The sequence below is a fragment of the Plasmodium gonderi genome, assembly GCF_002157705.1.
Source record: "Plasmodium gonderi DNA, contig: Chr08, whole genome shotgun sequence".
Lineage (NCBI taxonomy): Eukaryota > Apicomplexa > Aconoidasida > Haemosporida > Plasmodiidae > Plasmodium > Plasmodium gonderi.
The window spans coordinates 508098-528910 of record NW_021628933.1 but is presented as its reverse complement, the minus strand read 5'-3'; the positions used below and the strand labels follow the sequence as shown (position 1 = coordinate 528910).

Below are 20813 nucleotides of genomic sequence, written 5' to 3'. Positions count from 1 at the left end.
CTACTACTCCCCATTTATTTTATATTTCCAACGCTTTCTTCCCCACTTTTATGGTTTTTCTCATTTGTTCTTTTTACATTTATATATATGTATGCAAATATATATACGCACATAAATTAAGTACATGTATTTCCATACGTGTCATATATGTGCATAAGTAGTTGAAGTGTATAAATATATTTACATATTCATATTTACATATTCATAGTTATATATTCATATTTATATATACATATTTATATATACATAATGCATATGTAAGTACACAAAGTGCATGCGCTCTGTTTCCAGTTGGATGATTTGTTTTACATTCATTTCATGTTCTACTCCAATTTATGCAAACATTGCATTACGTGGCGTATAATGCATACTGTTATATTTTCATTTATATACTACGCCCTTGGGATAACTTTTTGACATCGCCTCTATATATATGTATTTATAATATGTTACATATGCATTAACCTAAGTATGTATATATATTTATTGTATGATTGATACACGCAACAAAAGTTTCACAAAAGTGACAATAAAAATAAAAAATTTTCTTAATTAAAATATTTTCTTTTAAAAAAATCTTTGTTCATTTAAAAACAAGTAAATAGCAAAAACTATATATGTATGTATATCCTTAAGCATTGTATCAAATTGTTTTTTCATATTTTTTTTTCTTTTTTTTTCCTTTTTCATAAATAACAATATGTATACAATTTTACATATATATATTTTTATATATATATATGTATGTAGCATATTTGGTGAAAGAAAGCTTGTGAACAAATGATATGATTATGTACTTATCTCTTTGTACATACGTATTTTTTTTAGAAGTATAACTGAAAAAAAATAAAATAATGTAATAATAAATGATGTAATAATAAACAATGTAATAATAAATAATGTAATAATAAATGATGTAATAATAAATAATGTAATAATAAACACAATGTAATAATAAATAATGTAATAATAAACAATGTAATAATAAAATTATTTAATTATTAAATTTTGTGTATGAATTGATATCATATGTATAAATGTAAAAAATATAAAAGGTAACAATATCTTTATTACATTTACATGCTATACGATAGTGTTAAATAAAATAAAATAAATGCGTCGTATTCGTATGCATATATTTCGAGTGGGGGACACGTGAATATAAAAAAATTTAAAAACAAGAAGGGTGTAAGCATTCTGAGATTCATCTTTATGTTGCCCAATAAAATATAATATGTATGGATGGTAAAATATGTGTTTTGTTTTATTTATATGTTTTTTGTATATATCTTGAAGCACTTTTTATTCTTTTTTCCTAGTTCAATCTTTGCATATAATAATGCAAGTACATATGGTACTTACTGCCGGCACATACATACGATAAATACATATGATATATGCATATGACCATTCATATATGTACTCATACATATATATATATATATATATATATATATATGTACTCATGGTTTCACTTTTTTGAACTCATTTTCTTCATAATATAAGTATACAAAATAATTACAACTCACCTTTTTTTTTTTATATCTGTTGTTGTGTATCATATCTAATATAATGCACACATATGATTATATGGGGACGTATTTGCACAATATGCGTTTTAAATAAATCCAGATTTGTTTATATACCATACAAGTATGTAAGCTTTATTATGTGTGTTTATAAATTCACATACTTGGGTAGTCCTTTTATGTGTACACAATTACATGTTTGCAAATTTGCATGAGCACTTTGTTTTTTCAAGCTTTTATTGTAAGAGGTTCCATGATTTTTTACATTATGCATATATATGTATTTATTATGCATATTTATGTATTTATTATGCATATAAATGTATTTATTATGCATATATATGTATTTATTATGTGTTTATATATATAGCTGAATATGCCTCCCTTCTGCTATTGTAATAATGCAAAAGTTGAAAAAACAAAGGAAGAAAAAAAAGTCTCCTCATGAGATTAAAATATATGGATAATATTTTTGCATACATGTTTTTCCTTAAGTGGTTCTTGTGGAAATAAATATATATATATATAATTATGTGTCGTTATTACATATTCGGATTTATTGTATGCACCCATTGCCAATTCGCATCGTTCGCACGCAAATGTAATATTGCATACATGTATTATGTATAAATGTTTATATATTCATACACAACACATGTACTAAATATATGAAACAATTGAATAATGAGCACTTTTACCACATGGATTCATTATTCTCTAATTCGATTATGCAACCAGCACAAAATTATCAATTGAGGTTTAGTGGCTTATATCGTATAATTAAAAAAGTATCGATTGTTCTGTCTTCCTATTTAATTTTATTCCTTTCTTCACATAAACTTAATTTTTAATTTTTTTTTCTTCTTTTTTTTTTTTTTTTTTTTCTCATCCCTTGTTACTAAAAGATTTACGTGCGCCGGTTGTTGCATATTTATTTACACAACACTCTCCAAACTGTATTGTAAAATATGAAAAAAAAAAAAAAAATGTCGTACATTTTTATTATGAAAATTTGTAACAGATGTTGGGAGAAGAACAACCATGTTTTATATATAATGATGTTACATTTATTTTATTTTATTCTTTTTTTTTTTTTTTTTTTTTTTTTTTACCTTTGCGGATTAAAGGAAAAAAAAGGATAAAAGAAATTATAGTAAGAAAAATAAATATTTATCTTTCTCCCCCGTGTCACATACACATTGTTATTGGTTATTTCTACATTTTACTTCAAAATATGAAAATTAATAAAAATAAAATAGAACAAAATAACGCTGTGTGTTCGTTACAATTTACGATAATATTGTTGGACAGCCTTAATGATCGTGTAATTCAGTAGAGAATAAAAGTGGTGTTAATGGAGTTAACAAAATGGAAAAAAAAAAAAAAAAAAAAAAGAGAACTAGTGAGAAATATGTCAACACTTTTGGCACAAGCGAACTACACACACACAAGGTGCTAAATAAATATATTTTCCTCCTTTTCATTTATTTCTTCAAATTTTAACAATGTCAAAAGGTAAGAACCGCGTTGAGTGGAGACACAACTGAATTATTTTAGAATTACAATTTTACAAACCTTGTCTTTTGGGACATCAACACGTGTATATATATATATATATATATATATATATATATATATATATATATATATATACATACATATATGTACTTTTTTATGTTGTAGTGCAAAATGCATAATCATTCAAGTAGATAGATATACACTTCCTTCACTCATGAACACTGCAAACAATTTTTTCATTTTATATACACACGGAACATGCGGCTGCTTATGCTATCGTATCCATATGTATTTCCAAAAAAAAAAAACATTTGGAGAATGTTAAAATAAATAAGGCCTCCAGCATAATTAAAAATAATGCTAGAAGGTTTTTTGCAAGTTAACCACTATGCTTGTATAAATTAAAAAAAAAAATTCATTTTTTTCTCTCAACCTTTTTAAATGTATTGAACTTGAACTTACCATTTTTGCTATTTTATGCACGTTTTCATAATCAACGCTTTACACAAAAAATATAAAATTATCACGTTACTCGTCATAACATGGTAGTTGAAAATGTTTTAAGTTCTAAATGAAAATTTTCATTTTAAGGTCTGCTTTACTCACATATGGCAATGCAGACTTTTACACAAAAGGTCTAAAGTTTGCACAGTAAGGATATTGACAGGAGAACAATCTTAAATATACCAGAAATTGTGATATATGTGTTTACATGCATAACATATGTTATATGCATGCGGCAAAACCCGTTTAATATTTATTCGTTCTTTTGAATTGTTTTGAAAAAGGGTTAATTTTCATATATCCCCGTTAAATTTGAAAGAAACTTTTTAATCTTATCGAGCAAGGTGAATCATTTAAAAAGCGTGTTCCACAATTTACCCCTGTCGTAGTGAGTTTACAATAGCTATGTGAAATTTTGTGTAAACAGTTGAATTATCCGAAATGATGCACAAGATATATATATATATATGCATATTTATACATATATCTGCATGCATATATTTATTTATTCACACTTTATTAAATGAATAATGGTCATTTCTGAAAATTAAAAAAGGTTCGACATTTTTGAAAAGCTGGGGTTAATTGCTTATAAAAAAAGAAATGACATTTCTTCGAAAAAAATTGACTTTTTTTTTTTTTTTTTTTTTTTGTTTCTTTTAATCTATGAGAATTATTAACGAAAAGTACACTGTAGCAATTAAAAATTATTGTTCAGCAAACATAACATTTGTGTTTCACATACAAAAAGTTGTGAAAAGACAATATTTAATAAAAAAAAAAAAAAAAAAAAATAATAAATATATAAAAAGGAAAAGGGATAAGAACTTAAAAAAATAAAAAAAACGAGTGAATGAGATTAAAAGGGGGATGGGGTGGGTGGGGAGAAATCAGTACATTTTATTGATAAGTCATTTCATGCAGAAAATATTACTTGTTCACATGATGTATTTATATATAAATATATATTTTCGAGAAACTAAAAATCGGAATAGGTACATATACATATGCATGCGCATACGCAAAAATATATGTATATGCTTGTATAAAACCATGCTTTTCCTAGTAACAACTTTCACACGTCCATACTTTCACAGTTGTCTAAATATATGTATATATATGTATACATATGTACATGTATATATATATATATATATATATATATATATATATATATATTTTAATATGTGTCTCTTCCGATTTAGGAACTGCGAATATAAAAATGCAGAAGCATGGAGACATTTAGAGGACAATTACAAATGCCATTTTCTACATTGGTCGTTTTTTTTTTTTTTTTTTTTTTTACATCATGAGATTATTATTGGTAGTTAATAATTTTGAGCTATCGCTGAGTGTCTACATCCGAGTGGATGTTATTTCTCTTGTGCTAATCCGATGCATAGTCATTCATGTTTTCAAACAAATAATTAGCTGCCATTTCTTCGTCCTTGTCACATGCAATAAAAGCTTCTAACACTAGATGTTTGGGAAAGCCAAGAGATTCTAATTTTTTAATGCTCTCCATTTCATTTTCATTTAATGAAGTAATGGGGATATTAAAATTATCATTATTTGGATCGGTAATATATTGATTACCTTGATCATCGAATGCATCACTTGTTACTATATCATTTTCTAAATTATATGTGTTATCATTACTATAATTTTGAATTGCTCTTATAAATTCCTCCTGATTCTCTCTTATGAACTCTAAAAATGAAGGGTCTGTTCTTCCAATCATTTCTAATATTTCTGGAAGACGTTGTGGATTTGATAAAGCTACATCTTGTATAATATTAAAAAATGGAGAACTTCTGAATAATTCAGGATTATCTCCTAAAGACTGTCTAGAATTATCTGTTCGTGAATTATAGTTATTTAAAAGATTTGATAAGTTAGATGCATTTTCGTTATTTATTCCTCTTTGGTGCAAATTATCATTTACCTCATTTGATTCATTCGTTCCGTTCGTTCCGTTCGTTCCATTTATTTCGCTTATTTCGCTGATTTCCTTCATTTCTCCGATTTCCTTCATTTCTCCAACTTCCTTTATTTCATTTCCATCTGGAAATCCATTAGTTAAATAATCAATGGCCCTGTTTGGATTGTTATATGCTAGCATCATAGCTTTTCTTACAATTTCCCTTTCAAATCCCATAACACAAATATTGTCTATGGTTTCTTTTAACTTGTCTCCTGTGACTAAGGTTGATTCAGCATTATTTATATTTTTAAACTCATTACTTTCATTTAGTGTATTTTCATTTTTATTTGAAGCAAAATTTTCCTTCTCATTATTGGCATGTAAGGATGTGTTTTCTTTATTTTTTAAAACATTTGCTGATGAGCATTCATTTGTCTGATTACCCTTATTCGAATTAAATATTTTTTTACCTCCCATAACTATGACAATATCATTTTCTTTTAATATATCTACTACTTTATTTTCATCTTTTAATATATTTCCACTAAAAATAAGTTTCTGCTTATCACATATCATTTCGGGTAATACCACTTCTATTTTTTTCTTCAAATCCAAAATGCTGTCGTCACTATCAACACTAATTTCTTCTTCGTTGTTTTGCAGAGTTCTTACTTTTATTTTCATTTTTTTATTTTGTTGATTTGTTTTATTTTTTCGGTTTATTTTATGGGTTTATTTTTTCGATTTATTTTATTTTGTCAATTTATTTTATTTTATTTGTTTTGTGTTATTTGTTCGTTTTGTGCTATTTATTTGCTCTCTTTTTTTTGTTTTGTTTTATTTATTTTATCTTATTCAGTTCGACCGGTTTCCCACTTTAGCTGATGGTGAGATTTCACTAAGGATTCATCCTTTGACAAAATCACAGACGAATGTACATAAAATTAACTGTAACTGAGCTCAGATGTATATATGTGTACGTGTATTAATTGTTGAGAAAACAAACATTCATCCTTATGTGAACAAGTTTTCAGTATTTTTTTTTTTTTTTTTTTCTTCTTTTTTTTAACACATAAATGTGTCGATAAGTTTGTAATACATTCAAACTATTTAAAATACAAGATTAAAAGAATATGAAAAAAAAAGTGCAAAATGTGAAAATATAAACAAAGGTGTAAAAATTGCAATTGTACGTGCCTATGTCCCGCACATGTTTATCTATTTTTCTTTTTTTTTTCTTTTTTTTTTTTTTATGTTTATGCCTGAGAGTTAATCGCACCTTTTCTCAATAATGAGGGAGACTATATAATTGTTCGCGAAATTGTTGAAAACATTTCTTTTTATTCAAATAAGAGCAGACTTGTTAAACTGAGTGGATGCAAAGTTGTATATATGAGTCGGTTTATGTACACTGTATAAATGTGTATATTGTACTTTTGCATATATGCATATGTATACATATATGCATATATATACATATATATATATATATATATATGTTTTTTCTTTTTTTACACTTGATGTTTTGCTAATTTTTTCTTTACTCATTTCATCCCTGAAAAAGTAAAGAAAAAGGGTATATTGCATAAACCGCCTCTTCACACTGAAACACTGCTTAATTTGTTATGCTTGTTGTTGGTTATTTTTTTTTTTTTTTTTTTTTTTTTCTCTCTCTTTTTGTAATTATTAAATTTGTGAAGGAACCAAAATAAATAAAGGTGAAGAGTTTTCAACGCTGCAAAGCTTTTATTTTGTTATGTTATTTTTCTCTAATATTTTACCAACTATGTTGCCTATTATGTTGTTGCACTAATATTTTGCTCTATTATGTAGCTGTACTATTTTGCTACATTATTTTGTTTTATTTCATTACTTTATTTTATATTTTTTATAGTGACCATATGTTTTAAAACACACTCAGAAAAAAAAAACAAAATATGAGTGTTAAAAATAAATAAAAGGTATAAGGAATGGAGATATATTTGTATATATATCATTTATTGAAGCGTTTACTAGAAGAATATATGTTACTGCGTTCTATATGCGGGTGGGGGAGGAGAGGGGGCAGAACATGGGGATTTGAATTTATATAATTCTAATCATATTTACTTTCCTTTCTTTCTTTCTTTCTTTCTTTCTTTTTTTCTTTTTTTTTTTTTTTTTTTTTTGACGAATGTGAAATGAGAAACACAAACTTTAATATCACCTGGGCATAAATGAAATGACAAACACATTTCTGAATAACACATTCTATTCTAGTTGTGTTTGTGTATATTGTTTTGCATTCACACTGCTATAAAAAAAAAAAAAAAAAAAAAATGACGTCCTTTTTAGAAAAAAAAAGGGGGAAAGAAAAAAAAAAAAGTGTTCTCTACTTTTTTTTTTTTTACTATTTGAACAAAAGAAGAGGAAAATCTTTACATTAAAAATATATCACTTTACATTAGCATTTTCTTATTTTCCTCTTCTCACCTTTTTGTTATAACACTGCTTATGATTTTCGAAGGCATAATTGGTTATTTTACACAAGTACATTAGCCCACATGGTATATGTATGAAAGCGCATGTAAATACATGTGTAATATATGAATTATGCTTATATGGCATATATTTCCTTTCAGCTTCCTTTAATTTTGTTATGACTATGGAAAAAACTTCATGATTTCTCCATATCATGCCCATTGGGAAAAAAACCCTCTCTTTTTTTTTTTCTTTTTTTTTTTTTTTTTCTTAAAACAATACAAACATTTTTTATTTTCACCTTTTAAATAATAATTCGAGATTAACAGACTATTTTAATTAAAAAGAGAAAAAGTTCCCCTTTTCATATTATCCTATTGTTGAAAATATATTTAATGAATACTGAGATTTTTTTTTTTTTTCCATCTTTTAATAGAGGATTATTTAAAAAAATTAGAATAAAATAAATAATAACAGTACATCATGTATTTATAGTATGCAATTTTCAAATGTCTGATGCAGCACTTTGCATTTAATCATTTGATTAGTTTGATTCTTTGTTATACATTACAAAGCTAACACGAAAGGTGGAATAGTGCAAAAAGAAAAAAAAAAAAAAAAAAAAAAAAAAAAAGTTTAAATTTATTGAGTCCGCTTTCTTTCAGGCATTCTTTTAATTCCATTTATTTGCAACCATCTTCATGAATCTATTTTTTACATTTGAATTCGGTTCATCATTTCATGTTTAACTGTCATTTCGAAGACTCGCTCTACAAACGAGTAAGCGGATTTGTTTTTTCTGCCATTTACTTATACATGTAGACACATTCCTGAAACGAATGCCATAGAGGCACATACATGGAGAACCCATGTAAATATAAACACATGTTCAGGTACGTGCACAGATATTTGCATAATATGTATACACATATATATACATTTACACACACGCAAAAACACATACACACATGTGTGGATATAATACGCCATCTCGTATACACAAGTGAAAACTAATCCAATGAGATACAAGAAAAAAGGTTTCTATCAATGCGCATTTTTAAGAATATTCTCAAAGAAAGTGCAAATGTGAACACAGTCAACAACTGTTTTTTTAAAAGATCCCAGCTCAAAGTATACCACAACACTTCATACAAATATAAGAGTGAAAACACAATCACAAATGACAGAGAAATTAAGATAAAGAATATGAATTCATCTGTTCTTTGTATTTTCTCCAATATGTTACTAAAGGAAAATATTAAAAATGACTTTATTTGGAAAAAAATCGAACGGAGGTCTTACGAAATAATGGATAAATTTGAAGTTGGTGATATCGCTTCCTTCTTATTTTGTTTGAGCAAAATTCGATATGAAACAAATTTATATGAAAGTTTTATTCCAATTATAAAAAGAAAATGTGAATATTTTAATACGTCCAATTTAGCCATGCTAATATCAACATATTCAAAAAGAAAAAAGGAAGACCTAATCATATTGTTAAAAGAAGAATTAAAAAAAAAAGTTCATACTATTTATAATGTAGTAGAGATATGTATGATTTTAAATGCATTGGTCAAATGTAAAATTTATGATGAAAATTTATTTATCAAGCTTAGTAACATAATTGTTGAAAATATAATTCATAATCATGTCCACGTTAGGGATATATGTGTAATTACCTACTGTTATGCATGCATATCATATAAGAACATGAATTTTTTCAAAATTTTATCACAAAAAATTGCTCTTCTCATGGATGATGTAAATTTAGTGGATATATGCAGAATATTGTATTCATATATCAGAATAAATAAAAACTTTTATCACATATTAAAACTGTCTGTGTATAAATTAGGGAGCGTTATTGAAAAAAGTACTGTTAGTGATGTTATTAACTGTGTTCATTTTTTACCCATATTAAAAGAAGCTGTTGAAGCGCATAATGATGTTACAAGCAATAGAAATGATTTTATTCATGTAGACAAAGAGTTTAACTATAACATTGATTATATAAACTTGCTTAATTATGTAATAAACATTTTTAATGAAAAACTTATTAGTTATGTAAATTTGTTGAGCGCGAATCAAATAAGCAACCTTTTTTACATATATTCAAGATATAATTTATTTATAAGTTTTTCCAAAATGAACATTTTTATTTCTCAAATATGGAATGTGAAATTGACAATTGAATTAAAAATTTATGTTTTGTATTCATTAGTAATACTTTTAAAAAATTATGAAAGCAACAACAATGGTCTATATAATTTTGATATGTTGGACATAAATAAAATTTTTATTCAAGAAAGCCGTGAAAATTTCGTGGACCAAAAATATAAAAAAAATAGTACCAAATTCTCAAATAAGTATGATTATAACGAAATGAAGAACAGCCTCCTATATTGTTTAAAACAATGGGAAGATGACATTAATTTGTTTATAAACAACTATGACTCCTGTTCCATTCAAGACATAATAAAAATTTTAAATATTTTTTTAATTTTAAGTCATACACGTAATTCAATCATCTTTAATATCAGAAATTATATAATAATCAATTATAAAAATATAAATGAACATAATGCGTACACGTTGATGTTCTATTTTCAAAAGTTAAATGTCATAAATGATGATGAGGACTTTACACAAATTCTGAGGAGTAAAATTAAGTCGTTGAAATGATTCACTCGAGGACGAATAAATTAAGACATGCATGAAAATTGCAAGTAGACAACAAAAAAAAAAAAAAAAAAAAGAAGGAAAAAAAAAAAAAAAAAAAAGAAGGAAAAAAAAAAAAAAAAAAAGAAGGAAAAAAAAAGAAAAAAAAGAAGGAAAAAAAGGAAAAAAAAAAAAGCTACCTCATTTTACACTTTTTATACAAATATAGCTGATGTTAACACAATTAAGCATAAGTATAAACATAAGCTTATGTTTTTTTTTTTTTTTGCCTGAACAAGTCATGCATTTTGAGCAAATAAAATTGTTGTAAAATGAATAAATGACAAATTCCGTTTGCAATATTTTATTTTTTGTGTTGTATTTTGTAAAAAATTATATAAAAAAAAAAAGAAAAAAAAAAAAGGGAAAGAAGAAAGGAAAAAAAAAAAAACTACCTCATTTTACACTTTTTATACAAATATACCTCGTGTTAACACAATTAAGCATAAGTATAAACATAAGCTTATGTTTTTTTTTTTTTTTGCCTGAACAAGTCATATATTTTGAGCAAATAAAATGTCTGTAAAACGAATAAATGACAAATTCCGTTTGCAATATTTTATTTTGTGTTTCATTTTGTAATAAAATTCTGTAAAATAAAATAAATAAATAATTAATTAATTAAATAAATAACCTATATACGCACAAAACCTCGCGCAAACGTCTTGCTCAAAAACATAATTTACTTTTTTAACGCAAAATTGATTGAAAATGTCGTGCATAGGAAAAATGGACAGATGTTGCTGTTTCCCACTAGCAGGGGGATGCATTGCAGCCATTATGATTCACACGGGATTTTGTGTATCAGCAATATTTTCCCACACTGCTGAATATCGAATGTTGTCAATAATTTGTAATGCTTTGTTAGCTTGTTTGTTAATTTTTGGGTTGGTAATCAAGAATTTTATTATATTTTACGTTGTTGCTGTTTTTGTATCCTTTCTTGTGGGAACCTATATTGTAGCATTTGTGTTTATCTTCATTTCCTTTTTTGTGAGAGATGGGATCCCTTTAGAAGGTAAAATTTTTACTGCAGTTATTATTTTTCTTATGATATTTATATCAGCTTTTTTCCTTAATATTTATATTTCAATGAGTAAAGTTTTGAAAGCTGGAGGAACAGGATGGGAATTCAAGAATTATTTGGAGTTAGAATCTGAGAAACCCAAGGAAAAGAAGGAAGTGAAAAAGGAAGAACCTCGTCCCAATATTGATTACAAAGCATAATTATTATCACACAAGATAAAAGAGAGAATAGTATGCTGATGAAGACACAAGTAAAGAGAACAAGTATATACGATCTGCTAACAAGACATTATATCATGCCCTCTACAAAAAATAATACTTAGTGTAACAGAATAATATATATGTGTACTTTATGACCCAGTATTCAATGGATATTTATGGAAAAGACAGGCTAAAGAAATGAAAAAAGCAAAAAACGCACATGCAGAAACGGTATAAGAAAACTTGGCTAAGGGAATATATAAACAAAAATATATCAAGATAATAGGTAAATTTTGTCAAATCTTATAAATCACTATTTTTCCATCTAATCATCATATAAATAAACGTTGCATGGTAATTGCTACATATTTTTTTTTCCTTTTGCCCACTATGTAACCTGTTTCATTATTTGTGCTTTTTGCGCTTTTATTTATTTTTTCCATATGATCGATCCTCATTTTACTTCCTTTTATTTTTATTTTTATATGAGGTATAATAGGATCCATTAGTCATACTGTTTTTAGTTTTACAAAAATTAGAAATTAAAATCCTCTTCATAGTTCTATCAGCACATTTTATTAATATTAACTGAAAAATTATAATTAAATTTACATTAAACAATTTACGTTAAACAATTTACGTTAAACAATTTACGTTGAACCATTTATGTTGAACCATTTATGTTGAAACATTTATGTTAATCCATTTATGTTAAACCATTTATGTTAAACCATTTATGTTAAACCATTTATGTTAAACCCATTTATGTTAAACCCATTTATGTTAAACCCATTTATGTTAAACCCATTTATGTTAAAGAAATAAACATATAGTGATAAACATGCTTTTTTTTTTGAATTCTGGAAAACAGCAAAAATAGAGGAAAAACGTTGATCAAGTATGTGTAAGCAACTTTGTTTTATTAATGTTACCATAGGACATCATCAAGGGTGGATGGGGATAATATATTTTATTTTTTTTTTAAAATAATTTGGGTAGCTTTTTTGCTTTAGGAGATTTTTTTAATTACTATAATTAATATATTTAAAAAAAAGGGTGAGGAAACATATACTATGAAGAAAAAAAACTAATCAATTATCTTAAAAGTAAATGAGTGTTCTTCTCTGCGAAAATTTACTAACCAGACAATGTCGATTTGTTTTAAATTCATAAGGACGGTTAAATATTTTCCTTATTTAACAATACCCATAAGCATTGGTGAAAGGAAGTATTTGTCAATTCAATAAGCTCACTTATAACAACGTTTTTCCGTGTTACTTTTAGGTTTTTCCCCATTTTTATGAATGATTACATATATATGTGTACATCAGAATCTTTGAACAATGTATTATTTTTCTTTTTGTTAACTATTCGATTTAAAGCTGAAATGTGATAGGGCATATTTCACCATAGATATGTATAGAACATGAGATTGTGGATTTCCAAATGTGAGACACACCTTGAAAAAGTGCTATTTATAAATCTATAATTCTTTTTTAAATTCTTTAGCAATGTAGTGAATGGCATATTTATTCATCATACTTGCAGCAGTTTAATAATGTTAGCATAGAATTTAAGCTTAAAATGTGACTTCTCTTTATGTCATTTTAAAAAAGATAAACATTTTATTTTATTGCAAGGTTTCATTTTTACTATTACACTTCCATATTGCAAATGTTTAACATGGAATGAAAATAATAATGTGAAGATCCTTTCGCAAATTCTATATGAAATATAAAAAAAAAAAAAAAAAATTTCACATATTCCACAAGTATATTGCATTACATCACATATAATTTAATTAACAAACTTTATTTATAAATAAATTTATTCGTATTTTTTCTCTTAGTCATTTTTTTCACACTTGACATTTGATCATGTGTTGTTTTCACTCAATGCTATACCAGTGTTACGTGATACATATATTAATTGAAAAGTAACAGAAAAAAAAAAAAAAAAAAAAAAAAAAAAAATTAAAAATAAAAGGGAATAAGTGGCAATCCCCAAGTATTAATCGATTAGCAGTAACATTTGATTTTACTAAAATAATAGAACGGGGGAAGTACTTACAAGTGTGCATATATAGGCACATATATAATGCACATATTTAATAGCATGTATGTGTTACATAAGCACACATAACTTTCTCCAATCAGATGACACAAAAAAAAAAAAAAAAAAAAAAAAAAAAACTTTCATGTACATGACATTGCACAATGCACTATCATCACAAGCTTTTCCTTTTCTTCATTAACAATTTTGATATATATCTTATCAAGGCTTAGGTTGAATTGATGAAAAATCACAAGTATTTTATCATAACAAATGTCACAAATAAAACCCTGTGAGGAATGCATCCTATATCGTACCTATTCGAAACAGAAAGGGAAGAAATATTAGTTTATTGTTACATATTCGCGTTAACCTTAAAAAAAAAAAAAAAAAGGAGAAAATATAGCATACCATTCGATATCTCGTTCTCACGTTTCTAAAACAAATTAAGAACAAAAGGGTCATACGGTATTAACACAACTTCGAAATAGCGGCAGTATAAAAGTGTAATTTTTTATTATATTATATACACATATACATATATATATATATATATATATATATATATTACACTTTTTATTATACTTATACAACCTTCAACCGATTCCACAAAAAATATAAAAAAGGGGAAAATGATAGAAAGTGAAGTAAGTTTAATGAACGAAATTGACAATTTAATAAATGACATAGAAGAAGAAAAAGTAAACAATGAAGAATTAGAATTCTGCGTAGCACCAGTAAGTGTGCCAAGGAATTTTATAAAAGATGCAAAGACAAAGGGCAACAAACTTTTTGATTTTCATAAAGGTACAACCACATTAGCTTTTAAATTTAAGGATGGAATAATAGTTGCAGTAGACTCAAGAGCTTCAATGGGCTCCTTTATATCTTCACAAAACGTTGAAAAAATCATCGAAATAAATAAAAATATATTAGGGACAATGGCAGGAGGAGCAGCTGATTGTTTATATTGGGAAAAGTATCTTGGAAAAATTATTAAAGTACACGAATTGAGAAATAATGAGAAAATATCTGTCCGAGCAGCAAGTACTATATTGAGTAACATACTATATCAATATAAAGGCTACGGATTATGTTGTGGAATAATTCTAAGTGGTTATGACCATACAGGTTTTAACATGTTCTATATTGATGATGAAGGGAAAAAAGTGGAAGGAAATTTATTTAGTTGTGGAAGTGGTAGCACATATGCATATTCCGTTTTAGACTCAGCTTATGATTATAATTTGAATCTAGAACAAGCTGTGGAGCTAGCCAGAAATGCAATTTACCACGCCACTTTCAGGGATGGGGGTTCCGGTGGCAAGGTCAGGGTCTTCTACATACACAAAAATGGATACGACAAAATTATTGAAGGCCAAGATGTTTTCGAATTACATTACCATTACACAAATCCAGCACAGAACGAACAACATGTGATGTAGTTTGGGAATGCTCCCATCTTTCTGTGCACAAATAAATAGAAACTATCGGATGAATATACGCATATATATATACATATATTTTATATTTATGGGGGAGGGGTGTATTCATTGAGGATACTTCCCATTTCAACGAAGAGTTACGTCATATTCCATACCCATTTGTTTGATTTTTTTTTTTTTTTTTACCCATTTTTACACCTATGTTCTCTCTCCCTGCACGTTCAGGCTAAAATGAACAATATATTTTAAAAAAAAAAAAAAAAATTTTTAATAGTAGGAGCTTCTCCATTTTTTGTGCATATATATATATATATATATATTTAAGAACTCATTCAAAATAATTTAAAACTAAAAAAAAAAAAAATTATTACTTAAATTTTTACAAAAAAATGAAACTGCGTTTTGCTGGGGAGGAAATTAAAAATGTAAAACAGTGTCACTTGAGGATGTAGCACGCAGAACATTGAGGTATTTATTTAAAAAAAACAAAGTAGAAATGGCACAATAAAAAGAGAAGAATAGAAAGAGAAAAGTAGAAAGTGTAAAATAGAAATTGCAAAGTAGAAAGAGCAAACCAAAGGGGAAAGACAAATGAAAGGAACAAACATAAACGTGGACACAGTTGTATAAAATCGTATAAAAAGGTGTTATGATCAAATGGACGATATGACCCCTTCAGATAGCTATACACATTTCAACGATAAAACCTTATGTAGGATTGATATATATATATATATATTTTTTTTTTTTTTTTTTTTTTTGTATAATAAGCCGCATTTACGGCTATTTGGATAGCACGTTAGGAAAACTTATGCATATTTGTTACCGTCCTAATTGAACATATCTGATATATTTATCTGCTTCCCTATGGTTATATCTAAATATATTCCTTTATTTTAATCATCAGAATATTTTTCAAAATATAACTTGTAAACACAGAAAATATGGAATAACAAAGGTAATTGTTGTCATTAGATATAAATATGTGATATGCTATAATGTTACAAATAATTGTATACACATTTAGGTATATATTAATGTAATTATAATTAAATACATTGAGGATGAAATATATGAGTAAGGGATAATTGCTCAATACAAAAAGCATAAAAAGATAATTATACTTTACCATAGTTATATGGATTTTATATTTTCTTTGTTGATATATCTTCAGTATATAGGTAAAAACACATAAAAAGAGAAAATATAAAATATAATTAATAGTTACAGATATTAATTTTTTAAATGAAAAAGACGAATTACATATTTTTAAAATATATTTTTCATTGTCTAAATCTGAAAACAAAAGTTTTGAATACATGCTAATTTGTTTAATTTTAAACTTGTCTTGCTTTTTATTTTGCTTTTTTGTAATATCCTCCACATTCTTGTAAAATGTAAAATTTATCTTTTTGAACAAATTTTTACATATCCCATCAAGCTCATCAATTGGGTAAAAACAATTTCTATAATCACAGGTATAACATTTGTTTGAAAAGATAAATTCTTTACTTGTGTCTGGGCAATAATCAATGGAATTTTTTTTCTTTATAAATACGTGTGAATTACTTTTAAAATAATTTTTTTTTTTTTTCTCCATTTTATAAAAAAATATATTACGTAAAAACTTCATAACATATTGAAAATTATGTGTTTCTTTTTCTCTCGCCTCTAGAACTATTTTATAATCATCAATGTTGTAATACACAAGAACATTTATAATTTGAAATAGATTATTATATTCTTCAGAATTTTTAAGGGTAATAATATCATTTTTTAACAATTGATTATTCTTTTTTAATTTAAAAATCGATTCATATTTCACTATCTTCCTTACAAACTCGACTACTCTATTTTTTCCACTCCCAATCGTTTGTAAATTTTCCCAAATGTTTTCCTTTTCATTTAAATTATTCCATTTGTCAGTCTGTATATTTTCCAATTTGTTTTTCTGCTTTTTGTCCATTTCCCCCTTTTCCCCATAGATCTGTTTGTTCAGTTTCCACTTTTCCATCTCATTAGGACTATTCGCATATTTTGTGTTGTTGTGCAGAAATATATCAATTAATTGCTTGTCGTAATCCTCTGTATGATTATATTTTCTGTTCAAAATGCAAACATTGTGATCCCTGTATCTGTTATGAAATATGCACGTCAATAGTTTGTCTTTATGTATATTAACTAAATTGGGGATATGGGAATTGCTAAATATGTTATATAGTCCATATAATTTATGTTTATCATCATATTTATACATAAACAATGTGTAGGAAGAGCAGTTGTAACGCATTATCGAATTATTTTCTGTGCTTGTTTCAAAATTGCTATTCATTAAAAATATATCTGATAAGGTACTTTTTTCATTATATTCACTTTCAAAATTTGGGTGTAAATAAGCATTTATTATCAAAAATAATATTATCATCTTTAAGAAAAAAGCGTGAATAAATTTCTCATGATATTGAAGTCTATTAAATATTATATGTCTATAAATTTCAGGCTTTAAGAATAAAATGTTCATAAAAATTAAGAAAGTATTTTTCTCCATATATTCATCACATATTTTATTACATCGGTTACAATCGTTCAGCTTTATGTTCGTCTTGTTATACACAGTATACAAGCTGGAGTTACACCTTCCACATTTTATGCATATCATTTTCCCTACAATTTTATAAAAGTTCAATTTTATTAATTAGGATATTCCTCTCTCTAAGCATTTGGGCCCGAGCGCAAGCTTCCCTTGGAGGTACCTGTTCCTAAGTACGCTTATAAGCCTAAGCACGCGCACACATACAAACACGGGCATATGAAAATATGTATATACGAAAACATGCATATATGAAAACATGAATATATGAAAACATGCATATCTCACGTTTGTTATATATTTTGCCAAAACCTGAAAAATAGAAAAAAAAAAATTAAGGGGAAAATTACACATGCTAATGAAGTAATTAAAATCATCCAAATTGTGCACGGGTATTGGACACTTTCCTAGATTTATACTTTGCTCTGCACGTAGGAAGGAGAGAAAAAAGTGCAAGCATTTGTGGGTCCTTTTTTAGTCGCTAAAAATAATATATATACCAGTGTGTTGTCCTGTGTGTGTGCGTGTGTTTAATTTATACCTGATTATTTAATTATTTCATATTAGTGACTTTGTAATATTTTCGCAATTCTCGCTCATACATACCAAGTGAATTGCCATATTTTAAAATAAAAGTTGTAAATTCCACCCTATGCTATATGCCACACAAAATGAATTCGATCATATCAACCATTTTTCACCTTTTCCCAAAAGTTTGGAAGTTTTCTAGCTTCACGCAGAACTGAACTATCAACATGGTGTAGCACATTACAGTCTGTTTTTGTAGTATGTAACTAGTTTGTACATATATATATATATATATATATATGTTTTTTTTTTTTTTCTTCAATTAAACCAATTTACAAAAAAAAAAAAAAAAAAAAAAAAGAGAGAGAGAGAGAGAGAGAGAGAGAGAGAGAGAGAGTGTGGAATCCTTTTTATACAATAATTACATTTACACGTCAAAACGAACGCGATAAGGAAAAACATTTTTTTTTATAACATTTGGTATAAAAGTTTTATCATAAGATATATGGACATGTGTGTATATACAAAATGTACGTAAGCAAAACACGTATAAACAATGCATGTATGAGATATATAATATATATACATGCACATTGGAAGAAACTTAAAAAAAAAACAATACAGCCATAGCTAAGCAAAATGTTTTAAATAATTCAATAGGATGTTTAAAAAACGAGACATCCTTAAAAAGTAAAGCTCGACTAGGTATTTTTCTGCACAGGTCCATACATATATAAACATATGTACTTATATACATTTTATCTATTTTTTCGGTATAAGTAATTCATAAAAAACAACAAAAATAGGAAGAATAGGATAAGGTAAAACATGTATTTATTGCCCTACAGAAAAAAAAAAAAAAAAAAAAAAATATGATCATATAAACCTTTTTAGGTAATCTGGAATGAAGCATTTATTTCGAACTGTTTTCACACTATTTTTTAATATTTCTCGAATCATTTTCGAGTTTTTCTCTTTCTACCTTTGTCTTTATAATATTTTTCACGCGTCTATACACTCCTGTCAATTTTTTATTCACATTTTCCATCCTGTCCGACTAAAAGGAAATTACAACAAATGGAGAATTTCACAAATTATTCTCTTTTTTCATGAATAACAAGAAATATGAAGTAGAAAAAATTCAGCTATATTTATGCAGTATTGTATGAGCAAAATGTTGTCTGTTTTATTTTACAAGATTGTCTAGGAGAGAATTAGATGTCCTGACTTCATCTCTCAGGTTGGAACCAAGCTGTAAATTATTTCGATTAAATGGAAGGAGAAAAAGTATAATAAAATAAAATAAGAAAAAAAAAATACTTATTTAAGTGCCACACTGAGGGATAATTCAAGTGCTTTATATGTATGGCTAATTCATGTACAGTACATCCTTTGAGTATACGTTTTTTATACTTCTTTTATAAGCACATAATTGTACTATGTTAACATTTATGTTGGGTTTAATTAAAAGTTATTTGTCTTACCAGTTTGAGCGTCTGAACCTTTTTTTCTAAATCAAGTATGTAATTGTCATTTTCCTCAAGGTAAATATTTATATTCTCATTGTACAGATCATTTTTATTGTTACCCTTTTTTTTTTTTTTTCTCGAATTAAAATCCATATTAAATAAATGTTTTAAAGACGATCATTCTATCGTTTCATTGGCATAAAGTAGGGGCTATAAATGTATTACATACCCACTTTTATCTGCTTCTTCTTCCTCTTCTTCTTCTTCTTTTTTTAAAATGGCAAAAATTGAAGATAATGTAACAAAACAAAGTGCAGTTACTATTGGTCGTAGGAAGCTTTCTCAGGAGACTTTTTTTTTTTTTTTTTTTTACAATTTTATTAAGCCTTATCTGATGTAAAAATGAATGCTGTTATTTTCGTCCTTCCTTCCTTCTTTTTTTTTTTTTTTTTTTTTTTTTTTTCCCATCCATCTACCTCTTTTTCGGTTAATTTCTTCAATCTTTCTTGATTACGTTTAACTGTGTCTGATACCCAAAATTGCTAAGTCTTCAATTTAGAATTACAACATAAATCTTTGCCTATGGAATGCCCTTGACAAGTTTTCGAATGTGTGGAAAGCAATCTAACGAAAATCTTTTGCTGTATAAACGCATATGTTTAAAAAAAGAGATATACGCAAAGTCTGCGTGTAATGTAAAAAGTATGGGCAAATGTTGTACAGATAAATATGAACAGATAAATATGAACAGATAAATATGAACAGATAAATATGAACAGATAAATATGAATAGATAAATATGAACGGATAAATGTGAACAGAAAAATGAACAGATGAGTGATTACGTTA

At 26.4% G+C, this 20813-nt stretch overlaps 6 protein-coding genes across 6 annotated transcripts; 3 read left to right on the top strand and 3 right to left on the bottom strand.

The window, feature by feature from the left end:
- Nucleotides 1–4938: 4938 nt before the first annotated feature.
- PGO_081060 (DNA repair protein RAD23) lies at nt 4939–6159 on the bottom strand (the record flags this gene model as incomplete). The annotated part of the gene is made up of 1 exon (XM_028687328.1): nt 4939–6159. The coding sequence occupies one exon, from the start codon at nt 6157–6159 to the stop codon at nt 4939–4941; it is 1221 nt and encodes a 406-aa protein (XP_028543129.1).
- Nucleotides 6160–8982: 2823 nt separating this feature from the next.
- On the top strand, nt 8983–10617 carry PGO_081050 (hypothetical protein, conserved; the record flags this gene model as incomplete). The annotated part of the gene is made up of 1 exon (XM_028687327.1): nt 8983–10617. One exon carries the CDS (start codon nt 8983–8985, stop codon nt 10615–10617), a length of 1635 nt encoding a protein of 544 aa, XP_028543128.1.
- A 747-nt stretch (nt 10618–11364) lies between these two features.
- On the top strand, nt 11365–11880 carry PGO_081040 (hypothetical protein, conserved; the record flags this gene model as incomplete). The annotated part of the gene is made up of 1 exon (XM_028687326.1): nt 11365–11880. One exon carries the CDS (start codon nt 11365–11367, stop codon nt 11878–11880), a length of 516 nt encoding a protein of 171 aa, XP_028543127.1.
- A 2684-nt stretch (nt 11881–14564) lies between these two features.
- PGO_081030 (proteasome subunit beta type-5) lies at nt 14565–15377 on the top strand (the record flags this gene model as incomplete). Its single annotated transcript, XM_028687325.1, has 1 exon — nt 14565–15377. The coding sequence occupies one exon, from the start codon at nt 14565–14567 to the stop codon at nt 15375–15377; it is 813 nt and encodes a 270-aa protein (XP_028543126.1).
- Nucleotides 15378–16254: 877 nt separating this feature from the next.
- Nucleotides 16255–18036, bottom strand: PGO_081020 (hypothetical protein, conserved; the record flags this gene model as incomplete). The annotated part of the gene is made up of 1 exon (XM_028687324.1): nt 16255–18036. One exon carries the CDS (start codon nt 18034–18036, stop codon nt 16255–16257), a length of 1782 nt encoding a protein of 593 aa, XP_028543125.1.
- Nucleotides 18037–19253: 1217 nt separating this feature from the next.
- PGO_081010 (SNARE domain containing protein) lies at nt 19254–20117 on the bottom strand (the record flags this gene model as incomplete). The annotated part of the gene is made up of 4 exons (XM_028687323.1): nt 19254–19337; nt 19478–19552; nt 19691–19747; nt 19980–20117. The coding sequence occupies 4 exons, from the start codon at nt 20115–20117 to the stop codon at nt 19254–19256; spliced, it is 354 nt and encodes a 117-aa protein (XP_028543124.1).
- Between the last annotated feature and the right edge of the window lie 696 nt (nt 20118–20813).